At 38.3% G+C, this 15,947-nt stretch overlaps 1 protein-coding gene across 3 annotated transcripts in view; it reads right to left on the reverse strand.

Moving 5' to 3' along the window:
* Window positions 1-15,947, reverse strand: part of EPB41L5 (erythrocyte membrane protein band 4.1 like 5) — a 166,129-nt gene that overhangs the window by 108,922 nt on the left and 41,260 nt on the right. For all 3 annotated transcript variants that reach the window (XM_018061735.1, XM_018061731.1, XM_018061739.1), the window contains exons 4-8: window positions 5,864-5,906; window positions 4,815-4,893; window positions 3,831-3,875; window positions 3,612-3,664; window positions 74-194 (exon numbers count right to left, since the gene is read on the reverse strand). In XM_018061735.1, the coding sequence (XP_017917224.1) occupies window positions 74-194; window positions 3,612-3,664; window positions 3,831-3,875; window positions 4,815-4,893; window positions 5,864-5,906 (341 nt within the window). The remainder of the gene's footprint in view (window positions 1-73; window positions 195-3,611; window positions 3,665-3,830; window positions 3,876-4,814; window positions 4,894-5,863; window positions 5,907-15,947) is intronic.

The following is a 15,947-nucleotide window of genomic DNA, read 5'->3' on the forward strand; positions in this document are numbered from 1 at the left end:
ATGAATTCTATGCTAAGTAAGAGAAATAGAAGAAAACAAACATGAAATCACTGTTGTGGTGATGTTAAAGTACCTGTATTCTTTCCATTTCTCAAATATAGCGAGCTCCATCTCTTCTGTCTGAATAGGCACAAACCTGAACTCAGACACAAGTTCAGGACTGTGCTCAGCAAGGTCGTAGTCACCAAGTTCAGCTACAAATGTTAAGTTTCACAAGGTTATGTTTTGTTATAGTTTACTTCCTGCTGAATCCTTCTTCAATACGCACTTATTAATAGAAGATTAGACTTTCTTAAACTAAAAGGCATTCATAACACCCAGACCATTACCAAAAATAAATCCAGCTCAGACTGTGACTTACCTGTCTGTATGCACAAATCATATAATTGTGGCTAGTAGTCTATTTTCAATTAAATGTCTTACTCCTAATTGAGTCATACTGTACAATGCTTAGCTTCTGAAAATCTTTTAGCCTTACACAGAGAAATAGCTTTTGACTGTATATTGAAGAAACAAAAATATTCAGCAATCCTTTTAAAAAAACAATTAGCTAGTATCTACTAAGCAGCTATTATGCACAGAACATGACATTAAACATCACTGTAAGATATAATTGCTGTCCCCCTGGAGTTTTAAATTATTAACCCCACAGAAATAAAAAAGAAAAGCTACTGGATAGTGCACACACATTTATGTGCCCATCTGTGGTTACCTCTGAGCTGGGTTTGGGGATGGAGGGAAAATGATGATTCTCATTTTCTGTTCTTTAGAAAGTTTTCCTTTAAAAAATATTTTACTTAAATTAAAACACTTCCATTTTGATAAAAAATTCAGCCATGGAGAGAAAAAGTACATGAGTCCTACTTTGAGATAATCATAAAAATGGTAATAACTTACGGTTTACTAAGCATCTACATTACACAATAGTCATATTGCAGACATACTGTCATTTAACTTCACAACAACCTTGGAAAATATTCTCACTCCCACTTCACTTGAAGAAACTGCTCTTCTGTTTGGAACATAAGTTTGTTTTTTCTTTTTAGCTTTTTATTTTATATTGGAGTATAGCCGATTAACAATGTTGTGCTAGTTTCTGGTAGACAGCAGAGTGACTCAGCCATACCTATACATGTATCCATTCTTCCCTAAACTCCCCTCCTCTCCAGGCTGTCACATAACATTGAGCAGAGTTCCCTGTGCTGTTCAGTAGATCCTTGTTGGTTTTTCATTTTAAATATAGCAGTGCGTACATATGGATCCCAAACTCCCTAACTATCCCTTCCTCCCATTCTTTCCCCACTAACAACCATAAGTAGAACACAAGTTCTTTAAAAGCCCCAGACTAAATCTGCTACATAATGTTGTTCAGGATATATACTAAAATGGTGAAGAAAAACTAAACTTGAGTGTGTGATAAAACTGATAAAGATTATTCTGATAAAACAAAAAATCATAAATGAGGGCTTCTCTGGTGGGCCTTAAAGACTCACACTTCCACTGCAGGGGGCACAGGTTCGCTCTTTGCTTGGTGAAGTTCCACATGCCACACGGTGTGGGCAAAAAAAAAAAAGTCATAAACAAGAAGCAAGGAGCTAATTTTATGAAGAGGGAGTAATACTTCAGTTAATTTACTCTTAAGGACCTTAATAATCAGTAGGATTTGGTAAACTTTTAGACACAGGACAATGAGACGCGTAAGACACAGTATGAAGTTTCGAGTAATCACAAAAACAGTTGCACCACGCCCACTCTGCAGCCATAGTGTCAGATGAGTATCAGCAGCTCTCCTCTGAGGCCCCGAAGGCTGCCCGTATTTGTGCCAATAAGTACATGATGAAAAGCTGCGGCAAAGATGGTTTTCATATCTGAGTGGGGCTCCATCCCTTGCACCATGCTGTCCTACATTGGAGCTGATAAGCTCCAGACAGGGATGCAGGGCACCTTCGGAAAGCCCAGGGCACAGAGGCTAGGGTCCACATTGGCCAAGTCATAATGTCATGCTGCAGGACAAGGAGCCTGTGATTGAGGCCCTATTGAGAGGCAAGTTCAAGTTTCCTGGCTTCTAAAAGATCCACATCTCCAAGAACGGGGGATTTACTAAGTTTAATATGGACAAATTCGAAAACACAGCTCATCCCAGATGGCTGTGGGTCAAATACATCCCTAATTGTGGCTCCCTGGATGAATGGTGGGCCCTGAACTCACGAGAGCCCTGGCACTGTTCCTCCTTACTCGTGCCTACCAGTAAATCCTACTTTCCTGTCCCCTCACCAAAATAAAAATGGTAACCATGGATAAAAGAGAAAGTAAGAAAGAGATTTTATTTAGGGAAAAAATATAAGTAGGGTTAAGAGATAATATAACAGAGCTATATGCATGAATCAGACAGTAAATATTTAGTGAGCATTACTTTAAATAAGTGCTTTGTTAAACACACAAAAATGCACAAAGACCATTTTCAAGAAGTATAAATTTTGGCTGTCATGAAACTTAGAAAAATGAGACAGAATGACAAAGCAGTAAGTGGTGGAACACAGATATTGAAAATGACAGCTTTTCTATAGATCCAAGAGCTTCAGAATTCTCACACAGCAATTAGCAGAACACTAAAAACGTGCTTTCAAGAAAAGATGCGTGCAATTATGCACTGTGATCATTACAGTTCTAAAGGTACAGCACTTCCAAACTAGTATCCATTCAACATTCCAGAAGATAAAAAACAAGTTTCAGTCTGTAGACAGACTAAAGTTTATATTAGCAGCAAATTTCTGAAGTACAGAAATTTCCTTCAGTCACCAATTACTCTAGCAACAGAAAAATATGCTTTCCAAAAGTACAAAATCAGCAGATTAGGCTTATCATAAAACATGAAAATATAGTCTATTACCCATACAATGGAAAATAATACTACTGATTTAGAGATATTGGGGATAATACAGAATCACCCCCAAAAAGCATAAAATTATTAATGTCTTAATTATTAAATATTATTTTTATTCTAATATATATAGATACTCCAGCCAAAATGTTTCTCTCCATTTTATGAACAAAGATAAGTTATCATTTTCCTAAAATGTCAATTTTTTCAGAAGAAAATGCCTAAGTTTAACAAATATTTGATCAGTGTAACAAGGTACAAAAGGGTAAGTTTTTCATTAATCTCATTGACTGGAAAACACTTTTTAAAAAATTCTTAAATAACCATCAGAACTTTTAAATACATGCTAAGTATTTCTTTTCATGGACTTATTCTTAAGAATAAGACAAAAGAAAGCAAGCCAGGTGGCCACAGCAACAATTTACTCCTACATCCCTGCATTCTTTATAAAAAGAAAAAATTTGCTGAGGGTCCAACCATATCATGTACTGAATTACCAAGTAGACGGCAAATTCTGCTTGAAAATACTATTAGACAGCAAATAAAGTTAAGGGAAGGAAAAGAAGGCAATGCTCTGAAACAAGAGAATCAGAGCTGGATACTGATGCAAGATTACACAAACACAGGTGTTTCTCTTCTGGCATGTCACTATGAATCTTCTGGGAGGCATCAAACACACACAAAGAAGAATTATGCTTCACTCTTAACAGCGAACATAAAAACTGCTTACCTTGCAAGTTGTAAGCTGCCAACTGAACCGCTGTATCAAAGGGACACTCTAATCTGAGACCAAAACATAAATGTGTTAAATAAGCCTTTGTCACAACCTGTTTTATGATAAATGGAAATAAGACATACTTTATGTTGACTGCTTCTTTTTCATATTTAACTATGAACTTATTTTTTCAACTACTCAAGAATACATGGTTTACCTTAAACTAATACTCACTTTCCACTGAGAATATCTTGTTTTAACTGAAGAACAAATAAATACCTAAGAAAAATAAAAGGCACAAATTTAACTAAAAAGAACAATCTACCGTGATACATAATCCTGCCCTTCTAATTTGAGAAGAAACATTCTTAATTATAAAACTTTACCCACAACAGAGTCTATAAAGGAAAAAGAATATGAAACAAGGGGCATTCAGCATCAAAAGGATGCACTGGAGTTCAGGACACTCTCTCAAAAGACAAGGTTTAAAGTAAATTCTGAGAATGAGCTCTGTGATCTGACAACACAGTCACCTCGTATGTAAAGGGATACAGCTACATACACACAAATGACAGCCATACTCTTATCCATCAGGAGAATATTCAAGAGGAAACCCTTCTAAAGGGATTCAGCAATTCAATTTTTTACTTAATAAAAGTAGTACATGTGCATGAGTTATAGAAATGCAATATAGACTCAATGGATAAATACTAAGGAGGCAAGACAAAATAAAAATCAGTTTCTGTAACTTATATAAAGTTATTTAAGACCATTCAAGAGAAATCAGGATTCAATATTTTCATTACTCAATGGTATGTCAAAAAAGAAAGTCAGGAGCCAACCTGAAATAACTCTCTGGTGGCCAAAAATAGATAATTTTGACTATCAACAAACATAAAAAGGTAATATATTAAAACACAACAGCCCTGTTTAAAATTCATGAGTTGATAGTGATACTTCAGAACTCGCTAGTTACTTTTGCAGGATGTCAGAGAACCAACTGTTTTGAAAATTGGTAAATAAAGGAAAACTTCCTACACTTAAAAAAACACTGTCTCAAAATAAAATTCCCTTGTCAGGTATCCTGTTACCAGGACAAAGTACCCATTTCATAAACCGTCTGTAAAACTGAAGGAATTATTGAGGCAATCTTCCAACATCTTTAGCTAGTCTAACTGAAACTTGACTCTTATACATAACTCTAGATAGTGGTCTTACCGGGTCAGTTCTTCACGAAGGTTGTTTGGTTCTGAGGAATAAAACTTAACTCGAAGATGCAGACAATAGGGTGAACCAACTGCCATTAAAAGAAAAGGGGGGGGGGTAATTTTTTCAATATAGCTATTTAAATAGTAAGGATTTTCAGTCAGTAAACTTGTCAAAAATCTACTGAAGTAGACAGAAGAGAATAGATTATTACAGCAATAATTCAGGTTACACTGTAGGCTTAAACCTAACACAATCAGTAGACTTTTTAAATGTCCCAACCACCATGTAGCCCTATCACATCATCTGTGCTCCCAAGAACAGACAGCTCCAGATGAATTCCAAAAGTTTAGGGCCAAATATGTTAAATAAAAAAGTCCTGACTGTGTACGCTAACAGCCCTACACAGCTGCCGAGCTGTATTTCTTGAGAGCAAAAAGAACACCTGTTGTTAACTGCACCTGGCAAATTCACTCACATCCTTTCCAATTCACTTCACCACTTCACTAACCTCTATAGTATCAGAGATCCCATTATTTTGTAAAAAAGTTGAGGTGCCCTAAAATCTGGTACTACAAAAAACATGATGGACTATGGACTGGACACTGGTACTTTTCCCTATCACTAGGAATAATACTGACATTTTATGTGAATAATTTCTTTTCATTAGTCTTAACAAAAAAAATAAGGTTACAGCCTTAAAGTCTCAAAATGCTTTCTAAAGCAGGGCGGATAGGAAACAGAAAAATTCCAGTGTAAGTAACTACTAAACAGAAGTTAAGCATCTCATGGGAACTCAATCTCATTTCCAAACTACAAGCCTTTGTCCTAGAAACAAACTACAAACAAACAAACAAACTACCTGAATCTAGATTACCATCAACCCTATATAATTTAAGGGGTGGGTCGATATATCAGATTGAAATTATCTTTAGAAAAATGGAGATGCTAAGAAACTCATCAGAAACATGACTATGTCCCGACTATGAGAAACCAGTTTCTAATATGCAATTATATATAATTCAGTTTCCAATTTTTTTCAAAATTTTTTCAACACTTACTTTTTACTTGCTTTTTGATGCTTTTTGTACCATCTAACCAATGCTGAAAACAAAAACAAAAAGTTAGCCGTTAAGCAGAGAGAGAATTTAACATTTTAATTACTAAAAGTTAATTTTCATCATGCTTTTGCTGAAGGAAATATTTCACAAGAGAAAAACAGAAGTGAGACCAAAAACTGGGTGCGGGTGAATGCTCATCTACCCGAACACAGAAACATAGGACACATGTGAACAAAGGAAAGACCTACAACCAGATACATGACTTCTTACAAACACTTCATCTGCTCTTAGTAATAAACATGGTATTTTAAATTTTGCCCTTAGTTTTTCTCACTGTTGCCAAAAAAGAGGACACTTTCAAAACTGGTAAAATTACAACTATGTATCATCATATGCTAATTCTTAGTTCAATTCTATAATAAAACTATGAATTTATTAACAGATCATAACCCCAAGTTAGGTGAAATAACAATTTCACTTATTGCAAATAGATACTACTAAAGTAGCAGTCTTTGAAAGAGCTTATGCTATAAAATTGGATCTTTCTCACAACAATCTATTAAATAAGCAGTCTTTGCTCCTTTGCTTTATCAAAAAAAAAAAGTAAGTCTCGATTTCCGTAACCTTTTCACTATGAAACACACAAAACACAAACAGATCTAAGAAGCAATTCCAGAGACTTGCACTGATAAACCATTCCTAGCCCACTTCCTACAATTAATGCCTTTATACTAAGTCCTAACAGGGACAGGATATACTCATCCCACTAAGATGCACATGACTGTGTTCTCTTCAGCATGCTTACAGTCGCAAGCACCCTAAACCAAAGGAATGCTCTTGTGCTACAGTTCACAGAGCTAAGGAATCCAATCTCAGAACTCCAGACAGGCCAAGCATGGGCAAACAAGACTTCATTGTTAACAGACTTGTAACTATTTGCTTCTCTTGCCAATTATTTGCCTAGCCTCTTCTCTCCCTTCTCTGTCAAGATCCAAAAGTGAAATTCACAGAACCACTAGTGTACCAGCAAAGTACCTCTGCACATCAACACAAGATGGTCAGTTAACATTTCGAGAGGCAGTTAAATACGGTGCAATATCTTCTCCGGATTCAAGCGTGCAAGCTACTTAGTCAACCATCTCTCATCTTTTGATAAATTCAGTTGGACATCCACTTTTAGGAATATTTTAATCTAGCAAATGTTCAGTTTTATACATCCTTCCACTATAATGCTTGGCCAGCAGTAGGCAGAATACAATTCAATCTGAGAAGAGTTGAACTCTTCAGCTGAGAAGAGTTCAACTAGGACAGTGAAAAGATTACCCATCATGGCCAAGTGCAGGAACCTAATATTCAAATACTCTAGACTTACATTGTGCAAAATACCTACTACAGCCTAAGGGTAATCACATACTGGGTACAAGATCAATTTTACTTACATGCCCTATATTGTTCTCTCCCCACCACCAGGAATCTGGGGAATTGCCTATCTTCAGGTTCCATCTATTATACTGCAATGAATTCGTAAGTGAGTGGCTGATCAACTGGGCATGTCATGCAGCCACAGTGAGATGCTCATACACATAATGAGCACAAATGAGCACACACCTTCTGGGAGGCAATCTGATTACGCCTTAAAAATAACTATGTGGCTGGATGGACCTAGAGACTGTTATACGGAGTGATGGTAAGTCAGAGACAGAGAAAGAGAAATATCATATGACATCCCTCATATTATGTTAAGTTGCTCAGTCGTGTCCGATTCTCTGCGACCCCGTGGACTGTAGCCCACCAGGATCCTCCATCCATGGGATTCTCCAGGCAAGAGTACTGGAGTGGGTTGCCATTTCCTTCTCCAGGGGATCTTCCTGGTTTAGGGACTGAACCCAGGTCTCCTACATTGCAGGCAGACACTTTACCCTCTGAGCCACCAGGGAAGCCTCAAGAGAAGGAACTGAAGTGAAGTGAAGTGAAGTCACTCAGTCATGTCCGACTCTGCGACCCCGTGGACTGTAGCCCACCAAGCTCCTCTGTCCATGGGATTCTCCAGGCAAGAACACTGGAGTGGGTTGCTGTTTCCTTCTCCAGGGGATCTTCCTGGCCTAGGGATCGAACCCAGGTCTCCCACATTGCAGGCAGACGTTTTACCCTCTGAGCCACCAAGGAAGCCCAGTATGGCATCCCGCACATGTGGAACCTAAACAGGAAAGATACACGCGAACACCAAACACAGACTTAGGGAACTAACTTGGGATGCGGGGAAGAGGGCAAGGATGGGGAGAAGGGATAGTTAGGGAGTCTGGGATAGCCATGTAAATACAGCTATATTCAAAATGGATAACCAACAGGGACCTACTGTATAGCACATGGAACTCTGCTCAATGTTATGTGGCAGCCTGGATGGGAGAGGAGTTAGGGTGAGAATGGATACATGTATATGAATGGTTCACATGAAAATATCACAACATTCTTATTGGCTATACTGGTATATATTGGGTATATTGGCTATACCCCAGTGCTAATTAAAAAGTTAAAAAAAAATAACTGTGACTTTGACTCAGCAATTCTGCATCTAATAATCATTACTGACGATTTAATTCACAAGGAATTATAATCAAAGAAAAGTAAGACAATCTGTATATCCAACAATAGTGAACTGGTGAAATCAAGTATTTCAACATGACAGAACTATGCAGCAATGAAAAAGAATGAAAGCAAAATAGTTAATAATCTGGAAAATCAAATAATTTTTTCAGATCACTTCAGTCGCTCAGTCGTGTCCAACTCTTTGTGACCCCATGAATCTCAGCACGCCAGGCCTCCCTGTCCATCACCAACTCCCGGAGTTCACTCAGACTCACATCCATCGAGTCAGTGATGCCATCCAGCCATCTCATCCTCGGTCGTCCCCTTCTCCTCCTGCCCCCAATCCCTCCCAGCATCAGAGTCTTTTCCAGTGAGTCAACTCTTCTCATGAGGTGGCCAAAGTACTGGAGTTTCAGCTTTAGCATCATTCCCTCCAAAGAAATCCCAGGGCTGATCTCCTTCAGAATGGACTGGATGGATCTCCTTGCAGTCCAAGGGACTCTCAAGAGTCTTCTCCAACACCACAGTTCAAAAGCATCAATTCTTCGGTGCTCAGCCTCCTTCACAGTCCAACTCTCACATCCATACCTGACCACTGGAAAAACCATAGCCTTGACTAGACGGACCTTTGTTGGCAAAGTAATGTCTCTGCTTTTCAATATGCTCTCTAGGTTGGTCATAACTTTTCTTCCAAGGAGTAAGCGTCTTTTAATTTCATGGCTGCAGTCACCATTTGCAGTGATTTTGGAGCCCCCCAAAATAAAGTCTGACACTGTTTCCACTGTTTCCCCATCTATTTCCCATGAAGTGATGGGACCAGATGCCATGATCTTCATTTTCTGAATGTTGAGTTTTAACCCAACTTTTTCACTCTCCACTTTCACTTTCATCAAGAGGCTTTCTAGTTCCTTTTCACTTTCTGCCATAAGGGTGGTATCATCTGCATAGTTTTTATCAATTATTTTGCTTTCATTCAAATAACACATTATAAATTGTTTTGTCAAAATGTACAAATTTGTACAGGTGATCCTTAAACAACAAGGAGCTGACTTTCATGGCTCCACTCATATGTGGACTTTTTTCATTAGAAACGCACCCCAGTACAATCAATCACAATACATACAATCCTTGGTGGGTTGAACTCACAGATCCAGAACCCTGGACACAGAGAGGACTATGAAAGTTACACGCTGATTTTCACCTGCTTCCCAAACCCTAACACTGGCCATGGGTCCACTGTATATGGGCTTCCCAGGTGGCTTAGTGGTAAAGGACCCGTTTGACTCCTGGCTTGGGAAGATCCCCTTGAGGGGAAACGGCAATCCACACCAGTATTCTTGCCTGTAAAATCTCATGGACAGAGGAGCCTGGCGGGCTATAGTCCACGGGGTCACAAAGAGTTGGACATGACTGACTGACTGAGCACCAGAGCCAACACTATATATATAAACATGACTTTTCTTTCAGGCTGAAGTAACCTATGAGATGTTACATCTAGATGGTTGAGATTGTTGATTATAATTTTTCTTTGTATTTTCTTATATTTTCAACTTATTCTATAAGCACGTTTTTACTCAACAATTAGGGCCCCCCTTATTTTAACATTGTATATAAATAATATATTTATAAGGTTAATTTTTTGGTAATATTGAAAGGTGTACAGTCAACAGTCCCTCCAACTCCTGCAATACCAATTTCTATCACCGTATGCACTCCCCACCTCCCAAGACTACTGGTTTCTGATTCCCTCAAGTTTCTTCATAGGCAAAAAACAAAAAAACCCTGTGTGTTAGTAAAGACATTAACAATGGATTGAAAATCAACAGGCTAAATACAAATTTTGACAGAATAAACTTTAAGGGATATTGAGAAGGCAACATTAACATAAGCTAGACCAATACTATTTCAAGAACAACCTAGTCTTTCTTGAATGGTTGTAACAAAATTTTTTCAGTTTAAGAACACTTATGGCTAGTTTCAAAAGCAAACCTGTAGTCTCTAATTTGTGCCATAAAAGTCTAAGAGCACATTAAACACACAATTCTCCTGGTGAGACAAAGGATCAGAGTTTTCTTCCAAGGAAGCATTTTAGTCTTTCCACATGCATCTAACAGCTTCTACACTCTGCACTCCCTTAACACAAACCAAAACTCAGATAAAGCATCAAGCACATTCTAAAGTGAAATCCAGGAACTGGGGGAGTTCCTGGTGATGCTCTGGGGAAGGTCTGAGTTCATGTTTGCATATTTTCAAGTCTGTTTTCTTTCATCTCCTCCACATTCCATGCTCTGGGACTGGAAAATTCAGAGCTCAGAGACAAGCACTGATAATATTTTCCTTGTATCAGGGTCTTTAGGGGTTGAGTTTAAATTACAGCAAAAGATAAAGGTAAGAACATGCAGATATAGACTTTTGGATGCACAGAGTGAAGCTAATATGGCTCTTCTTCCTCATAAACAAAATAAATCTCCTAATTTCCTAAAGTGTGGTAGGTAAACTTGGAAATCAAATATGGGAAGCTACATTTATTTCCATCCTATTGAGCTAGGAACAAAAGAACAATTATTTACTTGTGTATCTTAAAAAATAAAGAATACGTAATTACAAACATAACAGCCATAGCCAAACCAGAGAGTCACCTAAGAAGCTTTGAAACACTACCATACATACCCCCTCACCCCAGGCCCTACAGCTCTTCAAACGAATGACTCCTGACCTAACACCTACACAGCTAGCAGCAGATGCACCACCACTTCTGCTCAAAGGGCGAAGAGCTGGCGAGAGAGAAATGCAAACCGTCTTTCCAAACAACTGCCTCTGCAAAAAATATTTCTCCTGGCTCATGCTCTACATTAAATTATTACTTTAAAGCAAATTTTTACACTTTAACCAATTAACAAATGGTAAAAATCAATGCCATGAAAACAGAAGATCAATCTAACTGAAAACACTTCAATTTTCTTTAGATTCCATCATAAACTCTACCTGGGTGATTACTCTTTTGGTGTTAAAAGTCTGTGCTGGGCTTCCCTGGTAGCTCAGTCATAAGGAATCCACCTGCCAATACAAGAGACACAGGTTTGATCCCTGATCTGGGAAGATCCCACATGCCACACAGCAACTAAGCCTGTACACCACGACTGTTGAACATGTAGTCTAGAGCCTGGTTACCGCAACTATCGAGGCCTCGTGCTGCAACTACTGAAGCCCGCATGCCCTACAACCTGTGCTCAACAACAAGAGACACCTCTGCAATGAGAAGCCTGTGAAACAAGAGTAGCCTGGCTCACAGCAACTAAGAAAAGCCAACACAGCAAGGGAGACCCAGCACAGCCAAAAATAAATAAAATTATTTTTTAAAAGTTCTGTATTATAAGAAATTCCAAATGAAGGCTCAGAGGAGCCATTAAAATATATTTTCCACAATACCTTTCTGTGTATTATTAGTATGCCTTCTTAGGATTCTTAAAAATCAAATTTATAATGGAAATGAAGATGACTTAAGCAGATTATATTCACTCTATGGAAAGAAGAGCACATAATCTATTTTGGAAATATACTTATTTTAACAAAAACAGTTCCTCCTTGTTTAGCAAACATATGTGCCTGTGTGTCTGTTTCTTACAATATAGAATATATATGTATACTTAACATATAGGTTATTTCTATGGATTTTTTTACTCCCCACTACTTTATTGAATTTTATTGTTTAAGTTCTCAGTAACAATCCAATCCAATCAGCTGCCAACAGTGATCATTTCACCTCCTCCTTTCCAAAGTTTATAATGTTTACAACTGCATTTGCTGTTCCTTCTATTAAAATAATTTGCTAGCAGTGGCAATAAGATCTTCCCTGGTGGCTAAGACGGTAAAACGTCTGCCTACAATGCGGGAGACCTGGGTTCAATCCCTGGGATGGGAAGATCCCCTGGAGAAGGAAATGGCAAACCACTCCAGAACTCTTGCCTGGAAAATCCCACGGACAGAGAAGCCTGGTAGGCTACAGTCCATGAGGTCGAAAAGATTCGGACACGACTGAGTGACTTCACTTTCACTTTGTCACCTGCCTGTCTTTAATACGGGCTTTCCCGATGGCTCAGTGGGGAAAGAATCCACTTGCAATGCAGGAGACACACGTTTGATTTCTGGGTTGGGAAGATTCCCTGGAGAAGGAAATGGCAATTGGCTCCAGTATTCTTGCCTGGAAATCTCACGGTCAGAGGAGCCTGCTGGGCTACAGTCCATGGAGTTGCAAGAGTTGGAAACAACTAAGCATGCAGGTATGTTGTCTTTAGTAGGAATGCGTCTATTGTTTCTCTATTAATCTAAAGCTGTTTGTTGTATCTCTGTACATAAAGAGAGTAGAGCCCTTGAGCAACCACAGGGCTTGTTCCCACAGGTGGGCCACCTATCTGCCCAACATCTACCACCATCCCTAGAGATGAGCACACCTTCCAAAGCTAGGCTAGACCCACAACACAAAGAGAAGGAAGGTCAGTTCCACATAGGTCAAAGTCCATGAGGTTTATTCAAGGCACTCTGGTGCCAAGAAGAAGGGGCTTCACAGGCCACCAAAACCATCTGATAAGAATTTGAGAGAAGAGTATTATCTGCCCGACCTCAGATGAGCAAGCGTCTGCAGGCCAGACAGAGCTTACCACATGACATCTGCAGTGCTCGAAAGAGTTGCATTCTAACCCCGAACAAGAACTGCCTCTTCCCTTAGCTCAGTGATCTGAGATCCACCATGGAGGGATCCACTGCCGCAGCCTCCAAGGGTCCACTTGTGGAACACCTCCCCTCCCTGAGGTCCCCCCAGTCAAGCGTTCTCCAGCTCTCAACTTTGGATCAAACACCTCCATTTCCATTTGCACTGAGTGCTGTGTAAATTAAAATGCCTTAAACTTCAACTCACTGAGTTACTTATCTTTCTTTTGTGGTTGATATTTGAGTGTCCATCTTTTTTAAATGCAGTTTCACTTAACTATATGGTAGAGGCAGATGAGCATACATGAAGCGTCAGGTGCCTGTTCAGAAGTGGTACACATCACACAAACTCACATTCTATCACCGAGATCAAGTACAATGGCCAAAACCTAGCATCAACCGAGCAACAAAGTAGCAATGTCTTACAGCAAACACAGGAACCAATCCCATGATATACAGTGATATACATGATGTATGTGATGTACATGATACATGATATACATGATGAATTATATCAACTAATACTGAATCATCTTTGCATCTCTGAAAATACACTCCACCTGATCATTATGTATTGTTCAAACTTTTAATAGTATATTTTATTTTATTCAATAGTATATACTTTTAATAATATAAATATGATACATATTAATACATATAATGTATATTAAATATAAATACATTGGAAAATGTTATATTAACTATAATAATACATACACATAATACATAATAAAAAACATAGTATGCTGCTATTTTCCTTAGGATTTTTACCCAGAGACCAATGAAGTTTTACACATATAAACAAACTAGTACTTAAACTTATTTAAGAAAAAGGCAAAAAATAACTACTGATGTGGTGTTCTTCCTTTTTTTCCAAGTATTAGGAGAAATACTACCTTTGTTTCCCTTTCCTGAACATAAATGTCTACAATCTACCTAATTCATTCTTCTTTAAAAACTTGATTGGGCCAGTTAAAATTCTAAGCTGTAAATATGAAGTTTTAAAAACTTCCATCAACCAGAGGTCACAAACATATAGACAGATCAGAGGGTTAAATCTTTGCTGAGACATGTTTTGTTTGGTTCATGCTATATTTTTCACATTCTTTTACTGAAATGTTCACAGAAAGCTGCAATTATAGTAACAAGAGGTCCTGCTATCTCCCCTTTCTCCCTCAACGCTTCCACCTTACATAACTACAGTACAATACTAAAATCAGGCACTGCACACTGCACCTATACAGTTCTATGTCACTTTATCACACATCTCAATTCCTGACCTGATACCACAATCAAGATAAAGATATATTCCATTATCACCAATCACTCTCTCATACTTCTACTCTATAGACACATCCACTCCTACCTCCAACATCCCTAAACCTCAGCAACCATTAACCTGATCTCTAATTTTGTTGAGACTGTTACATACACAGAAGTATATGGTATGTGACCTGGAGATTGACTGTTTTTACTCCACATAATGCCCTTGCTACTAAGTCACTTCAGTCGTGTCTGACTCTGTGCAACCCCATAGACGGCAGCCCACCAGGCTCCCTCGTCTCTGGGATTCTCCAGGCAAGAACACCAGAGTGGGTTGCCATTTCCTTCTCCAGTGCATGAAAGTGAAAAGTGAAAGGGAAGTCGCCCAGTCGTATCCGACTCTTAGCGACCCCATGGACTGCAGCCTACCAGGCTCCTTCGTTCATAGGATTTTCCAGGCAAGAGTACTCGAGTGGGGTACCACTGCCTCCTCCGATAATGCTCTTGAAATCCATCCAAATTGTGTGTGTCAACAGATTTCTTGTTTTCTATTGCTGAGTAGTATTCCAAGGTATGAATGTGTCACAGCTTCTTTAATCATTAACTTACTGTAGGACACTGGCTTTTTCAAGTTTTTTGCTACTACTAATAAAGCTGTCATGAACAATCATGCACAGGTTTTTGTGAAGAAATAAGTCTTCTTTTCTCTGAAATAAGTGACCACACATACAGCTGCTGAGTCATATGTAAGTTTATCTTTTTAAGAAGTTGCCAGACTATTTTTCATACTGGCTGTACCACTCCCAAAACCAATGTTTGAGAGATCCAGTTTCTCCACATCTTCATAAGCATTTAGAGTTATAATAACTTTTTATTTTAGCTGTACTCAAAGATGTATAGTGATGACATCTCACCAAAGTCTTCTTTACATTTCCCTGATGTCAAGGGATGCGTAACATCTTTTTGTGTGTTCATTTGCTATCTGTATATATCCTCTTTGGGGAAAAGCAAAATGTTTCAATTTTTATAAAATCCATTCTATTGATTAAAAATGATCATGTTTTTGGTATCATGCCTAATAACTCTTCTCCAAGCCCCAGGTCTCAAAGACGTTCTCATATATTTCTGAGTTTATAGTTTTACACCTTATGCTAATGTACACTATTTTTGAGTTAATTTCTATACAGGTATATGGTTTAGGTCAGGGTTCATATTTTTGCTTGATATCCAATTGCTCCAGCACAATTATTAAGACTACCCTTCTTTGACTGAATTACACTGGGTATCTTAAAAATCAGTTGCCTGGCCATACTCATGCAGAGCTCCCTATTTTGTTTCATTGATCTATGTGTCTGTGGTTCTGCCAATACCACACAATCCTATTTACAGCAGTTACAGGTCCTGAAGCTAAATAGAGGCATTCTTCCCACTATTTTTCTTTTTCAAAATTGTTTTTTAGGTATTCTAGATCCTGTGGCTTTTCATGTAAGTTTTCAAATAATTTTGTCAGTATCTACAAAGGATTTTC

The sequence above is a fragment of the Capra hircus genome, chromosome 2 (genome assembly GCF_001704415.2).
Source record: "Capra hircus breed San Clemente chromosome 2, ASM170441v1, whole genome shotgun sequence".
NCBI classification, from domain to species: domain Eukaryota; kingdom Metazoa; phylum Chordata; class Mammalia; order Artiodactyla; family Bovidae; genus Capra; species Capra hircus.